This window comes from Macrobrachium nipponense, chromosome 4, assembly GCF_015104395.2.
Source record: "Macrobrachium nipponense isolate FS-2020 chromosome 4, ASM1510439v2, whole genome shotgun sequence".
NCBI classification, from domain to species: domain Eukaryota; kingdom Metazoa; phylum Arthropoda; class Malacostraca; order Decapoda; family Palaemonidae; genus Macrobrachium; species Macrobrachium nipponense.
The window spans coordinates 35,341,958-35,356,957 of record NC_061100.1 but is presented as its reverse complement, the minus strand read 5'-3'; the positions used below and the strand labels follow the sequence as shown (position 1 = coordinate 35,356,957).

General features: G+C 37.8%; 1 protein-coding gene across 6 annotated transcripts in view; it reads right to left on the bottom strand.

Annotated features, from left to right (window-relative positions):
• Nucleotides 1-15,000, bottom strand: part of LOC135210852 (uncharacterized) — a 741,193-nt gene that overhangs the window by 340,066 nt on the left and 386,127 nt on the right. For 2 of the 6 annotated variants that reach the window (XM_064243741.1, XM_064243742.1), the window contains exon 2: nucleotides 6,599-8,075. The exons of 3 other annotated variants lie outside the window; for them this stretch is intronic. In XM_064243741.1, the coding sequence (XP_064099811.1) occupies nucleotides 6,599-6,670 (72 nt within the window). In that variant the 5' untranslated portion in view covers nucleotides 6,671-8,075. The remainder of the gene's footprint in view (nucleotides 1-6,598; nucleotides 8,076-15,000) is intronic. One more of the 6 variants, XM_064243743.1, reaches the window with a different exon arrangement.

Genomic DNA, 15,000 nt, shown 5'->3' with positions numbered 1-15,000 from the left:
AATGTCCTTCTTTCATCCAATAAATAATATATTAACCATCCGATACAAAGACATAACTTTTATCACTAACTAACGCTTACGCTTAATTGCTCAAAATTTAAAATCATGTTACATAAAATAAAACAAATATCTATCCATATATCTATCTAGACACAGCTCCTCATCAGCCCGTAAACCAAACGTCTAATCAAATGAGACAAAGAAGTAAAAATTTATTTTATGAAAGGTATAAGCGAAGAGCTAAATATGCAATGCAAAGCGACCGAGGCGCGAGCGATGCACGCAGCGGATGAAATGCAAAAATGTCGCAGACTAGTCGGAAAGGCTAAGTGCCATAAACAATTGATTTTTCCGGAGGTCAAGAGTTTTTATCCCAAGAACGCGCCACTCGTTCCACTTGGATTCTCGGCTCGTCTGAAACTTTCGTCTCAATCAGTTATAGTAGATTCACATCAACCGTGCATTTGACGTCTACGCCAGTCCCTTACGACGCTCCTATTTGGCTGTTGATAAGCCAATGACAGGGCTGGAAACTCTCAGTCTCTCGAGAGTGTTCACATAGGCGGGGTGTATGTTCCATCTCTCCTGAGAGATGCATCCCCAAGGAGAGATGGAACATACACCCTGCCTAAGTGAACTCTCGAGAGAGACTGAGAATTTCCAGCCCTGTGATTAGCTTATCAGCAGCCAATCAGGAGCGCCACAAGGGACTGGCCTAGACATCGGATGCACGCTTGATGTGGGCAAGGAACAGAGTAAAACCTGCGTTGATCTTCGTCAACGTTGCAACGACAGAATAAAAGCAAATAAAATACATCACAATATTCCACACAAACGCAAAACACAGACGATGGAAAAAAAAACTGACATTTTCACCAATTCCCGAATGGACAGTGACATAAAAACAAAGCCAAAAAAGTCAGCGTTATGGATAGGAAGAACTACATACCATGATGATACATGATTATCTTCGTAAAACTACACTCCCCAATTGAATTGACATTTACGTATTGACATAAAACGTCGAACTTTTTTTTACTAATATGATCCTCTAGAAATACCCGAGACCAATGTACCTTTAGGTTAACATCATTACCTTAAAGTTGGATATATATATATATATATATATATATATATATATATATATATATATATATATATATATATATAACGGTTTCAATTGTGATTGTGCATGTGAATAATTCATCTACATGCTAATAAAACATTACGGTTACAGATTTATATAAGATATGGTGAAAAAATCCTTTGTCGTGCGTGCGTGCGCGTGCGTGCGCGCGCGCGTTTTACAGAGACCTCAACTAAAAGGAGGTTCACACCTGATCCCCGAGGAACGTTTCAAGCCCCTGACTTTGCGTGGAGGGGGGGGGGGGGGTAATAGAATGATGCCAATGGCCCGGGGATGGCCTACAAATGACGCGAACCATTCCATCTTTTTTTTAATGTAGTACGATGGAACAATTTTAACGCAGTTCTGGTCAATTCACTTTTGCCGTTATTTTTTTTTTCTTTCTCCATCTTCGCAGCGACCCACAACATTCAACTAAGAACTGCTACCAGTTATCTCTCCCGCAGATTAATATTCACCTACCGGCTGCCCTAGAAGCAAGAGCCCCAGCTGGCATAAGGCCAGCATAATCTAGAACAAAAACTAGTACGAGAGAGAGAAAGAGAGAGAGAGAGAATTTATCTTTACCTAACGGCTCCTCTGGATGCAAGAGCCCCAGCTGGCATAAGGCCAGCATAAAAAAATTAGTTCGAGAGAGAGAGAGAGAGAGAGAGAGAGAGAGAGAGAGAGAGAGAACGCTCCTCCTTCCTTCACTGTGCTTCCAATTCGAGCGTCAAATGCATCACCTCTTAAATCGCGTATGAAAACTGTAGCCCGGAGGCGTTTTTGAGGTGTTCCTGCGTTAGGGACGTCGGTGCATGACTGCGTATCTGCAATTGGTCACGCTGCCTATGGCTTGTTACTCGCCGTCATGGGAAGCTTTGCCTTTTTCCCTCTTCCTCTGTGTGGTAACGATCCAGTTGAATTGGTTTCGGTTTCATCTTGGGAGGGAAGGTGTGTTGTTTTACCTTCCAGAATTGGAAGCAGCTTGTCTTTCATTGCAGTACATGGCTACCAGAAAAAAAACGCACACAAACACACATGCAAAGAACTGTCATTGCCACATTCATACGTTTACTACTGATTCGTGGGCGAATACCCTGTACAGCAAACCTCCGCGATATTAGCCGCTCACCTTCCTATGTTAACCGTACTCTCTTCCCTACTTCTCTGACGATATCAATCCCTAGTAACACTTCCGAATCACACACTCTATTTATCAACGTATTGTCTTCCATTCTTCCGGCATGACCGAACTAACTAGGAACACTTTCACTTAAACCAAATCTATAACTACTACGAATGTACCTCTGTACTTCTCACCCTTTCTATCCTTACTCAACTTATACTGCGCAATGAGTCCATCTCAAGTACTTTTTTTTTTAATCTGACATCTTCACATCACTTCCGCAATGAAACGTTGGCTGAGCAATCCTTTCACATTTTTCTGTCGTGGGTTTCCATGACCTTGATCGCAAGCATATATGCAAATGATATGCATCCCTCCTTCCATCATCCATATTAACAGCCACTACACCATTCTCTTGGTTTCTATTTATCCCTACAGTCTTATTCTTACACACTTGCCCTCAGCTTTCTTCGCTTGGTTTGTTTGTATTTTGTTTGTTTGCAAGGTGCTTTTACGTTGCATGGAACCAGTGGTTATTCAGCAACAGGACCAACTGCTTTACGTGACTTCCGAACCACGTCGAGAGTGAACTTCTCTCACCAGAAATACACATCTCTCGCTCCTCAATGGAATGGCCGAGAATCAAAACCGCGACCCCCGAGGTAGGACGCCAACATCATACCAACCACGCCACCGGGGCACTTCTTTCTTCGCTTGGATGCTATTTCAAATTATTTCACTGTTTTCTCTGGTTTATCTTCAATATCTCAAACCAACACAATATCATTAAAACCTAGAACAAAAATTCTACGATACGATTACATCCCATTTTCTTGTCCCATACCTTTGTACCTACACCATTTGACCTTTCCTGACCTCTCGTATCTCCTCTTATATAAAGATTTCAAAGAGCCATGGAGACAAGCATCTTTGATTCAGACGTACTTTTACAAAACAGTCGCTCTCTCAACCACATTTTGTAAATCACACTTCACTTTTTCTCCTAAAAACTTGTCATTGGGCTTAACAACTAATTTTCTAAACCACAGCCTCAACACACTCAACACTTCCTCTATAGATTTCTCATACACCTTTTAAGTCCATATATGTGACAAATAGCTTTCCCTTTATTTTCAAGCTTTTCATATAATTTTAAAAACACTTGATCCAGACACACTCTACCTTCTCTAAACCCACAATGTTCATCCCTAGTCAATCTTTCCGTTCAAAATCCTTCTACACGTTTTAAAGTACACTACTTAATATTAGGATTCTGGTTCATACAACACAGCCCATATTCCTTTTATCTTTAAACAATGAAAATTACTCTTTGAGCCCATTCCTTTGAAACCTTTTACTTATCCAAATTACTTTACAGACCTTGGTCAGCCACTTTTATACTGAGGCATTTTAGCTTACTTGCAGAGATTTTCTCAAACTTACAAAAAATTCTTCCCTTCATGCATTATTCTGTTCTGTAAATCTTCTATCTCTGACATTATGCAGTTCTAAAGGATAATCACTCCATTGTCACAGGACAGTAATCCTCATTTCCATATTTTATTCTGGAAATCACTGTCCGTTAAACTTTCTCTCGGTATTTATTTCCTAATGGAACATATGCTTGTTCTCTCTGCAGCTTATGCAGCTTTTCAAACTCACTTTTTCTATCTCTTTCATTCTCTTCTTTATCATCTTGACTTTCCTGATGTGTACTTGAGCATGAATTTCTCTTCTGTTATGTCAATGCTCCACAAATAATCTCCCTTTTCAATCACAAAACCTTTCACTTCCTCATCCACCACTTTATTTTTTTCTTATTCACTTCTCACCATCTTTACCCTTAAATAATTAAAAGTATCCTTATGGCCCCTTTTAAAGTTTTTTATGTTTATTGGCAAGAGACGCATTCCCACTTTGGATGCGGTAACTGTAGTTTTTTTCCTGTAATTTGTGTGTAATGGTAAATCAAAATGTAGCCTCTTGGCATCACTACCTTTTTTTAAATTATTGTACATGAATTCATATTCGAAATAAAGTATTATTATTATTATTATTATTATTATTATTATTATTATGGAATCTTACAAACTTCTCGTTGACTTACACCTCCTTCTCTTTAATCTTGGACCATATTCCCTTCATTTTCTTATTATATTTATGTAGTATTAAACACACACACACACACACACACACACACATTATATATATATGTATATTATATATATATATATATATATATATATATATATATATATATATATATATATTACATATAGTTAGTGTATATGCCCAGTCTGAATTAAGCCACACAAATCATATTTCCCGGTTGGGGTAACGAGCGAGCGTGAGTCACCCAGGCGAAATAGTGCATCATCCAATATGTCAACAAACATCAAAGGCAAGATGTTTGAATGAGCAGAATTTAATCTAAAGGGAAGTGAATAACAATCCGCTTTAACAACTTGTCTATAATCGGAATGCTGGAGCGGTCACCGAGATGGATTTTAATAACAAAGGCTCGGATTGTTTGCCACACAGAGTGAATACAATAACGTGCCATTCTCTAGGCAACATCACATTACTACAGATAGACTGTTAGCAGAATTGTATCATCGTAATATCAGAGAACCATATTAACTTTCCGGAATAAGCTCAAGAAGTGTAATATCTGAAATTACCATTAGGTAAAGCATAATAGAATATAAAATCACTAATAGAAGTACAAAAGCATGAATCTAAATGCCTCTAGCAGTTTACCATAAAAACAAAATAATATAACATGCCATATATAGTTGCAAATGTTAATATGTGTACTTGCATATCAATTTCGCCTCTCAAATGGCTAATAATAATAATATAATAATTTTTTTTGTCAGCTCAAGCCTATATACATGGAATATACAAAGTACAGATAGTAACATACACAATCTAAGTACATGAGATAACATGATAAAAAATTAATAAACGGCAATATTCACACAATCGCTGTAGTAGTAAAAAACATAATAATCATAGTACTGGTAATAAGAGTAATCATATTAAGAAAAAATACAAATTTTTATTATAATAATAATAAAACCAGGTCTCCAGCGACAACTAGGTGTATATTTGCAACTTCTCAACAGGGAATTTGCGGCTGTGCATTACAGTTTTTAGTTAAAGTTCGTTGCTCTAAGACCAATATCCTAATTCCATGATTTTCAGACGTTTATGCAGCACGGAAATCCGCGAAATTACTATAGTCGGTTCACTTTAGGTAGATTTTTGGATGATCCCTATGCTTACGAGACGTTTGTTTGGCGGCCCCTGATTGGCTGGTACCGGGAGGTAAGCAGCTCCCATGCCAATCAGCGGCCGCCAAACCAACGTCTCGTAGGCTCAGGGCTCACCCAAGAATCTACCGTGAACCAGCTATAGAAGCGTTTCATAATTTGGAATAAAAGGAAGGTACATTAATGAAATGCACCTCCACCCGCCCCCCAAAAAACCGGATGTATTCAGTCATTCCATATAGACTTGGTGTACGTAGCTCTTGCGTGTTTTTGTTTAACTTGTCTTTAAATCAGAAAAAGGAAAAAAATGCTTAATTCCAACCTACGCAAGATTTTGTAGCAATATACTCAATATATATAATATATTGTCATCTTGCCACATGGAGAAGGTCTCCTGACGAAACTTGAAAGTAAATCAACATTGTCTCTAAAATATTAAGGTCTTGACCTCAGAGGTGTAAATATACAAATATGAATATCACTGAAAGGCAGTTCAAATATAACATTTTAGAAGTGACTCCGAGATTACTTTTTAGAGAGAAACCGTCAGGAAAATATTTTACTGGTTGTCTAAGGAATTCAAAACTGGAATATTTTTGGGCTTTATACAAAGCATAATGCTAAACTCCCAGACTATCAAAGGTAGCGAAATTCGCAACATATGAGATCTTTCATTTAAATACTACTCTTAAAAATACGTCTTACAAGGAAGTAAAAAATGTCGAGAGAGAGAGAGAGAGAGAGAGAGAGAGAGAGAGAGAGAGAGGTGGAACATTACTGGTATCCGAAATTTTTTGTTGATTGAAAAACTTCCATTTTCTTCAGGTACTCTTCTTCTTTTGGAAAGTTCTCGATCGTTGAGAGAGAAAAAGTGAAGAGAAACTTGACGGATATAAAGAGGTTGATGGAAGGGGAGAGAGAGAGAAAGAAAGGAGAATCACATTAGCACAATATCAATCTATCCCTTTCAATTTCCATCACATTTCCCTGAACCTTCTCATTAGCGAGACAGGTGACAACACACAGGTATATTATAGGTGATACGGTCAGTGTAAAGTAATTGCTTACCAGAGCGAAGCACGGCAGATAGATGGAGGGAAGGCACTGAAGGCCACCCGCAACGCCCTCGCCACACGCCATCGTATTCAGGGGCGGACCTTAGAGCTGAGGGGGGGAAATGGCACCCACTTGGAGGGAGGATGTTGGATTATGAAGGGGGGAGGGGGAGGGGGAGGGAGAGAGCGTCAACACGAACAACGGAAAAGTGAGAGAGGAGGAGGAAGATCGAGAAATGAAATGAAAATAGGTTTAAGATAATTGAAAATACATCGATTTTACGCGGAAATGGGAAAGAAATGAGTCGAAAGAAACAGGCACTAAATTAAGGAAGAGAGAAGTTACTCATAGGAGACAAGAGAGTCGTAGACAAATAAAATGAAAAGGAAATAATCATACATGTTATAGAGCATTATTGAGCTGCCTTTATCTAGAACAAAAAAGTGCAAAATGTTGAGAAACAACGAGAAGTCGCGATAGAATCAAAGTTATCTTAGTTACCAATTGAAAAATGGTCGAAGTCAAGGTTAGAATACGTGAAAAAAAATCGCTAATATAAACATGAAACTTTTATTTTTTCTAAATACTTTAAAAAATTAACGAGAGACAACACTTGAAACAAACAAAAATAGTCTTAGAAGATAGAAAAAGGAAAAAAGAGAAACAATTCTTCAACTTCAACAAATAGCCATAGGTTTAACTAAAATCAAACGGGAAAAGAAAAAAATGAAAAATTAAAAAAAGGGGGAAAAAATATTGACTAATTCCAACTAGACGGTGATACGAAATAGTAAACAAAACATCCAAACAAGGCAAACAATAATACAAACATGAATAAATCGAATAGAAGCATGAAAGCGACAGGTGCGCAAACAAAACACAAACACGGAGGAATATGTCTATCTAAGCAAACAAAGCTTGGGAGCTTAGAACCAAACAAAGAATGTCTCTCACTGCGCAAAGAAAATATTATGCAAGGAAGCAAGAGTATCTCAATAAGCAATTCAAGAAACAGAGACTATTTCAAGAATGAGGAAGAGCAACTCAGCACAGCACAAATAGGGAAGAAGAAGAAGAAGGAAATTGAGAAGGTTGAACGTGGGTGTTCTTCATCTACCGTTCTCTACTGTTCATCGACGTTCACGTTCTTTCACGTTCGTGCGTTCTTCTCTACAATATCTCATCTGCTGTTGTCACTGAAAGCTTCTTTCGTTTTCAGTGAAAGCGGGTCCACTTGTATGCATATTCTTTCACTTACAACTATGGAACACAATTCACTTTGAGCAAATAGATTATCAGACACTACACTTATTTTCAGATGAGTGGTGTACGATTTTATTTTTCATATGTCATACACTCATATACTTTCCTTTGCACCCTCGATATTTACACACGCATTCTTTCTTATCACGAACGTCTGCAAACAAATTCGTATCACAAACTAATGGTTTAATCACTTTTGTGGTAGCCGTGGGTTCGTGACTATAATCTGCATTAATAAAAATAAACCATTATAAACAGTAGTATAAATTATGGAGTGTATAATATGGAAATTTAAACAGAGCATTACATAAAAAAATGCATCAGGGCTTTGCGTAGAAGATACCAAATTCATCTTTTCGTGTGTGTGTGATTTTTATTATAGGAATTACGATAAAAAAAATTTCATTGATCACAAATTAGCATGCAGTTAGGTCCACTTTCCAGGAGGTCCACTTTCCAGATTTTTTTTTTCTCCTCCTTACTGAGGGGCTGTTAATTTCTGTCAACCGGATAACTGGAAATATTCCACTGTATCTTAGCACATAATTAAAAGTAGTGTTACCATTTCGAGTGTTTTTCATCATAGGTGCTGAAAGAAAATAAAAATAAACAAAAAAGATCCATGGTCCTAACTCAATGAACTAACGAAAGTGATATTCTATATTTTTAGTCAGATTCATCAGATTTTATTTTTTTATTTAAGATTCAGTGTCTTCGTCTACTCAGGAACTATCTTCGCTTTTAACGTATGATTGTCTTGATTCTTAAACTTCTCGTATAACACTAGAAACCCTTTCTTTTAGTGCAGACTCAAAACTACAGTATAAACCTACAAAACTGATACCTTGAAAGCTTTAACAGTATATTTTCTAAAAATCGATAAAAATCACGTCATTCTATTTTTTACCAAGAACTTTTCTAACTAATTATAAAACAACGTGTAAATCTGGACAAGCCAGAAAAGCTGTCCTTAACCTATTCCTCTTGGGGTGCGTTCAATAACAATCATGACACCAGTGTGTAAACAATAATTCGAAGCCAATAAGCCTAACTGTAGACACACTAAGACAGCCCAAAAACTGATTTACTGAGCTTTGTCAGTGTTACAAAACATTTCACTAACAAGTCCATGGTTACAAAACATACTATACACAACTTAACTGTTTATACATAAATGGCTAAACAAGAGAACTGTTTAGGAAATCATGTCAACCTTTTACATGCATACATTTCAAAACCACCCTACCACGACCTCCATTTTCTAGTACCATAAACAAGATAAATCAACAGCCCACATAACAATCGGTCGAAGTATAAAGACGACAGCGCGTTTAGGGTGATATAAGCTTTTCCACTTGAACGAAAAAGGAGTAAAGAATCTACAGAAAACAGAGAAGGACCGAGAGCTTCTAGAATTTACAAAGCTTCATGAGGTCGTATTGGCGCAAGGGTACCAACAGCTTAATCTACCTTTCAGCGCCTGAAGGCACATTTTATTACTCAGACTCGATGTTTAAAAAAAAATAAAATAAAATAAAATAAAAAACTTCAGAAGTTCTCCCTTCTAACGTAAAAGTCACTGAGGTATAAACACTTTCATTCACGCCATTACCGAAAAAAATCAAATAAAAATTCAGGATACTATAACGCCAACAAAAAACCAAAAAGATCTGAAATCTAATAAATTTCGAAAAATCTCTGTAGAACTAAATATATGCACTCAAGAGACCACTTCGAGATCGTAGTGTAGCTGCTAACCACCATTTTACTTGAGAGTATTCACTAGAGAGCCCACCAATTTATCGACTCCAAATTAGTGCATTAAGAGAACAATTTAAATAAAATGCAAGAACTCAAAAGACTACTTAGAAATCGTCAGATAACTGCTAATGACCACAAAGTCATCCACTATTTCGAGAAGCATATTCCAAATTCCGTATAATTATTTCCCTATTTTAAAAAAAAGAGAATGCACCATTTTCGAGGCATTCCCGATACACTTCACTTTCTTTTAATAATGTGCCTGACTTCTATTTCCAGGACTCAACACCCGGCCCCCCCTTCCCCGCCCCGAAACTTCATCAGGTCCTCGCATCTCGATGTTTTAATAAAGTTTCCACATCCCAAAGTCCTCGTGAAGTTTTCACATCTCAAAGTTTTCATATAGTTTTCGCCTCCAGCTGATGTGCTCCAGCCACCTCAAGTTGCCGGTTAAATTCATAAATAAAAACTTGAGTCGGTATTTCCTTCGAGAAGAAATATCGGACAATATTAAAAACAGATGTAAACTAGGGCAATGCTTGGCGACACAATTTCTTATTTATCTGTTTATCTATCTCAACAGCCTTCCCTCGATTTCAGTTAACATTCGCGCCAAAAAAATATTTGGATATACAAATATACATACTTGGAAGGACAGCATTAACATTTATTCTTCAATAAAATGTCAAAACAGACTTCCCTTCTTCCATGTTATACAAACAAAGTACATTTCACCAACTAGTGGAAAAAAAAATAACATTACCAGCGTTCGCTTTCATAATTTCCTAAACAGTTTAGCAATAAGGAAACTTGCAAAAACAATTTTACATTTCCAAATAGCAACAGAAGCCACAATGCTCAGAAATAGAAAACGGGGTCAAAAACAAAAGATCAAAATGATATCACAATAAACTATCTCCGATTTCGTGCTTAAGAGACAAATCACAGATAGGCGTTTAATAGCACCATTTCAGACACTCCAATATGCATTATCATCAATTCAATAGATGACGTAATCCCGTTTACACGTGCCTACAGTGTGCCTACGCAATCAAATCAAAATCCTGGACAATGCATGACCAAAAGACCCGCCTAATCTCTCTACGTGAGCACTCCCTTATTTAAAAGTCAAATTAACCACGTTATTTGAGGGGCTCAGTCCCTTTTGTGAGCTGAAAGGCGCATTTATTGTTGCAAAATTCTTTGATTACGCTTTAAAGAATAACTTTTATGGCATGAAAATATTAATTATCCGGATAACGAAAGTCTTGGTTGTAAGCTAATAGGTTTAGAAGCGTGTAGGAAGTCATAAAAGCAAAATAAGAAGAGAAACCGATTCATTTCAAGAGACTGCTTCAGCATAAACTAATACTCAGTTATGTCAAACCACACTGAGCCTTTGGACGTGGACTAAGGTAAACACTGCCCTTTACCATTATTTGTCTTAATGTAGTCTAACAATAAAGGTCCAGGAAAATCAGGGAAAGAAGGGTAAACAACTTTTTATATTGGGCTGATTCCATAACATTACAATAACATCTGGTTCAATGCAGTGTTGAATCTGGAACTGTCGATTATTCTTTCGGCATTTTGTTTTGTATGGAGATCGTTGCCTCTAAAGGCCGATGTTGAGAATAAACTTGATCAAAGGGCTCATAAACATTCGCAAATATCCTCTAGGTTGCGATGAGTGAGTAGTTTCATTTGCGGGGAACAGCGCCGATTTTCCCCTTCTTGATAAGTGCACAGGATGGTTTTCAGATCTGAGTGAATTTGCTGTTCGTTAATCGATCTCCAACGTTTCACGGCTGTCTCTCAGAATCATGTAGTCTCATGCGGAATCTTTCTCATAAGACGGGGATCATACCTAGATAGCGACCACGAGGGTTTTAACCCGTTATATATCCACCTTTGCGGCGTGTTTAGTACTATAGCAAAAGACTAAATATCGTAAGGATATGACCACCCAAGAAATATTGGTCCTGGATAACGACCCTCGAAAACCGTTGGGGGTCACCATCTAGGAAAGATTCCATACGACATATACATTTTCGATATCAAAACCTGATTTGGGCAAGAGGTGTCCCGGGTGGCGTTACATTTAATCATATACTAAATATACATGTGTCGCGTTATTCGAGAACGATCGGATGACCTATTCCTAGATAAGTGACCCCCAAGAGTTTTCAGGGGTCCATTCTCTACGAATAATATTTCTTGGGGGTCATTAGTTTTACGATATTTACACTCTTTTTAGTTTGTTTTTTTACAGTCATCTCCAACGGGCTTGCACTAATTTTGTTTGTATGGTGTTTTTACATTGGATGAAACCAGTGGTTATTTAGCATCGGTACCAAAGACTTTACGTGACTTCCGAACCACGTCGAGAGTGAACTTCTGTCACCAGAAAGACATCTCTCACATTTCAATGGAATGCCCGAGAATCGAACTCGCGGCCACCGAGGTGGCAGGCCAAGACCATACCAATCACGCCACTGAGGCGCTGGGCTTGTACTAAACACGCAGAAAAGGTGGGTATATACACCCGTGAATACACCCTGGGTTAAAACCCTACAGGGTCACTAAGAAAGATCCCAATCGGATATCGCCGAGATCTGCCTGGAATGCTGTTGCCTGCCAGGTACAACTGGGTACTCCTCGTTTCAAATGTTGTTGTCTAAGTTTATATACCAGATCGCTTATACCGATAAACCTGTTTACTATTCTCGCTGAAATCTCCTACCACCAACAAATCTTTGTTCAGGCTGATACCATTTTGTCTCCGATGAAATTTTTGACAGACCATGACGATGGCAAACCATGGTGGAATTTGTCACGATGGAGGGAGGAGGGGAAGGAGATCAGAGAGAGAGAGAGAGAGAGGAAAGGATTGCCGGAAACGAGCATGTTTGCTCTTCACAATAATTCTGCGTGCCAACATGGTGTGAATAACCTTTCCTGCAGAATTCAGCTTTAGAGAGAGAGAGAGAGAGAGAGAGAGAGAGAGAGAGAGAGAGAGAGAGAGAGAGAGAGAGAGAGAGAGATTGCGATTTACGAGGCGGATTTAGAGTGAACTGTTTGCCACCAGGCCATAACCTTTGATCAATAATTCGCGCCCCAAAGTGTCACAGGGTCAAAGAGGATCCAAATCGGCGTGCCAGGTGAGGTCAACAGCCGACCCAGCAAACACTAGAAAACCGAAGAGATTAATAAATAAATCCGATACGACAGAATAAAAGCGGAGAAAATGAAAGGGGAAAAAAGAGACGTTACACGAGAGACGATTCCAGTCCAATCACGTCTCCCCAATAATGCGAACGCGTCGTATATCTGATCCACATTAAGAGAGAGAGAGAGAGAGAGTTATATTTCCAGATAATTTCGTCATGACACTGTAACAAAACAAAGATGAGAGAGAGAGAGAGAGAGAGAGAGAGAGAGAGAGAGAGAGAGAGAGAGGCTTTTATATTTAAGAATTTTCGTCATGACACTGTAACAAAACAAAGATGAGAGAGAGAGAGAGAGAGAGAGAGAGAGAGAGAGAGAGAGAGAGAGAGAGAGAGAGAGGGGGGGGGGGGCTTATATTTCCAGACTATTTCGTCATCCCACTCTAACAAACCAAGATGAGAGAGAGAGAGAGAGAGAGAGAGAGAGAGAGAGAGAGAGAGAGAGAGAGAGGCTTATATTTCCAGATAATTTCGTCATGACACTGTAACAAACAAAGATGAGAGAGAGAGAGAGAGAGAGAGAGAGAGAGAGAGAGAGAGAGAGAGAGAGAGAGAGAGAGTTATATTCCAGATAATTTCGTCATACCGCTGTTAAACCAAAAAACAAAAGATGAGCAGAGAGAGAGAGAGAGAGAGAGAGAGAGAGAGAGAGAGAGAGAGAGAGGGTTATATTTCCAGATAATTTCGTCATACCGCTGTAACAAAACAAAGATGAGAGAGAGAGAGAGAGAGAGAGAGAGAGAGAGGTTATATTCCCAAAATTTTGGCCATCCAACTGTAACATAACAAGGACCACCTGTAACGGGTGTACTCGATGAATCCTGAAATACGGACGGCCGTGTCAAACGCAGTGACCTGTGCTGGAACACGGGTCACTGACAGCCACTGACCATGATATCTCCGGAAAACAATTCCGCATGATAAAAATCCACTTCAGTTTTAGATAGGCCAAGCACGGGCTCTTGAATCAGAAAGCAGCCCGTCAACTTCGATTTCGATGACCCTGGATTATATCTTATTATAAGGGAACCACTTCTCCCTGTCAGGGCGTCCCTTTGATATAACCTGAATTAATGTATCACAATTTAACCGATACACAAAAAAATGTTATTAAGAAGACTTCGAGAAAAAATATGTAATTCAGATTGTGAAAAAAATAAGCGTTCCTTAAGACCACAACCAGTTAAGAGACCATCTAAAGTTAAAGACAGCATAAAGTTAAAGCTTTCATGAGGTTGAAAGTAAAGCAATGCATCCTTGAGCTTCTCTTGTTCACGACAAGGCAACGTTTCCCCTTTAATCCTTGGCACCAAGAATCAGATGCCTCCAAATGGATTTAATCAAGGGAGTATTGAATTTGACTCTCTCTCTCTCTCTCTCTCTCTCTCTCTCTCTCTCAAAACCTGTTGTCATGGGGATGCTTCATACTTTTTAATTAAGACTTCATAACTTAGCTATCTATAAAGATGGAGGTCTAAGTTCAATAAATATTAAATCTATTGCAATTATTTTCATCAACACTCCCTTTATCCGTACTAGACAAAAGAAAACATTATCAGTGCTTACTCCTCCCTTATAAATAACTGTACTCTACAACCATCAAATTTATAAAAGGAAACCTTAATATACCTGAAACTGACACAGTACAACAATGCTTGAATAACGAGAACCAAAAATAAACCCTAATAACGCGCAGTAGCTAAAAGAGTTAAGATAAAAGGAAAATGAAAGTTAAAAAAAACAGATTAACCCCATTTTGAATCCGGTACGTAAGTGGCACATGAGCGTCAAAGAAAAAATATCAACGTAAACAAAAATATATTTTTGAGCTGCCTAGATTCGTTTATTATTAGAACATAAAATGTACATGACGCACATTTCACAATAGAAACACCTGCGTTCACCTCCGAAAATATGCGTCAGCTCGCTCTCAAATTAAATCGGAAGCGAGGGACGGCTTTGAAAAGGCTGACAGATAAATAAAATAAAAATAATAATAATAATAATATAATAATACTATAATACTAGTAATCATAATAATAATCATAATAATAATAAAATAATAAATAATAATATAATAATAATAATAATAAAATAATAATTAATAATAATAATAAAATTAATTAATTAAAATTAATTATTATTTTAATTATTATTATTATT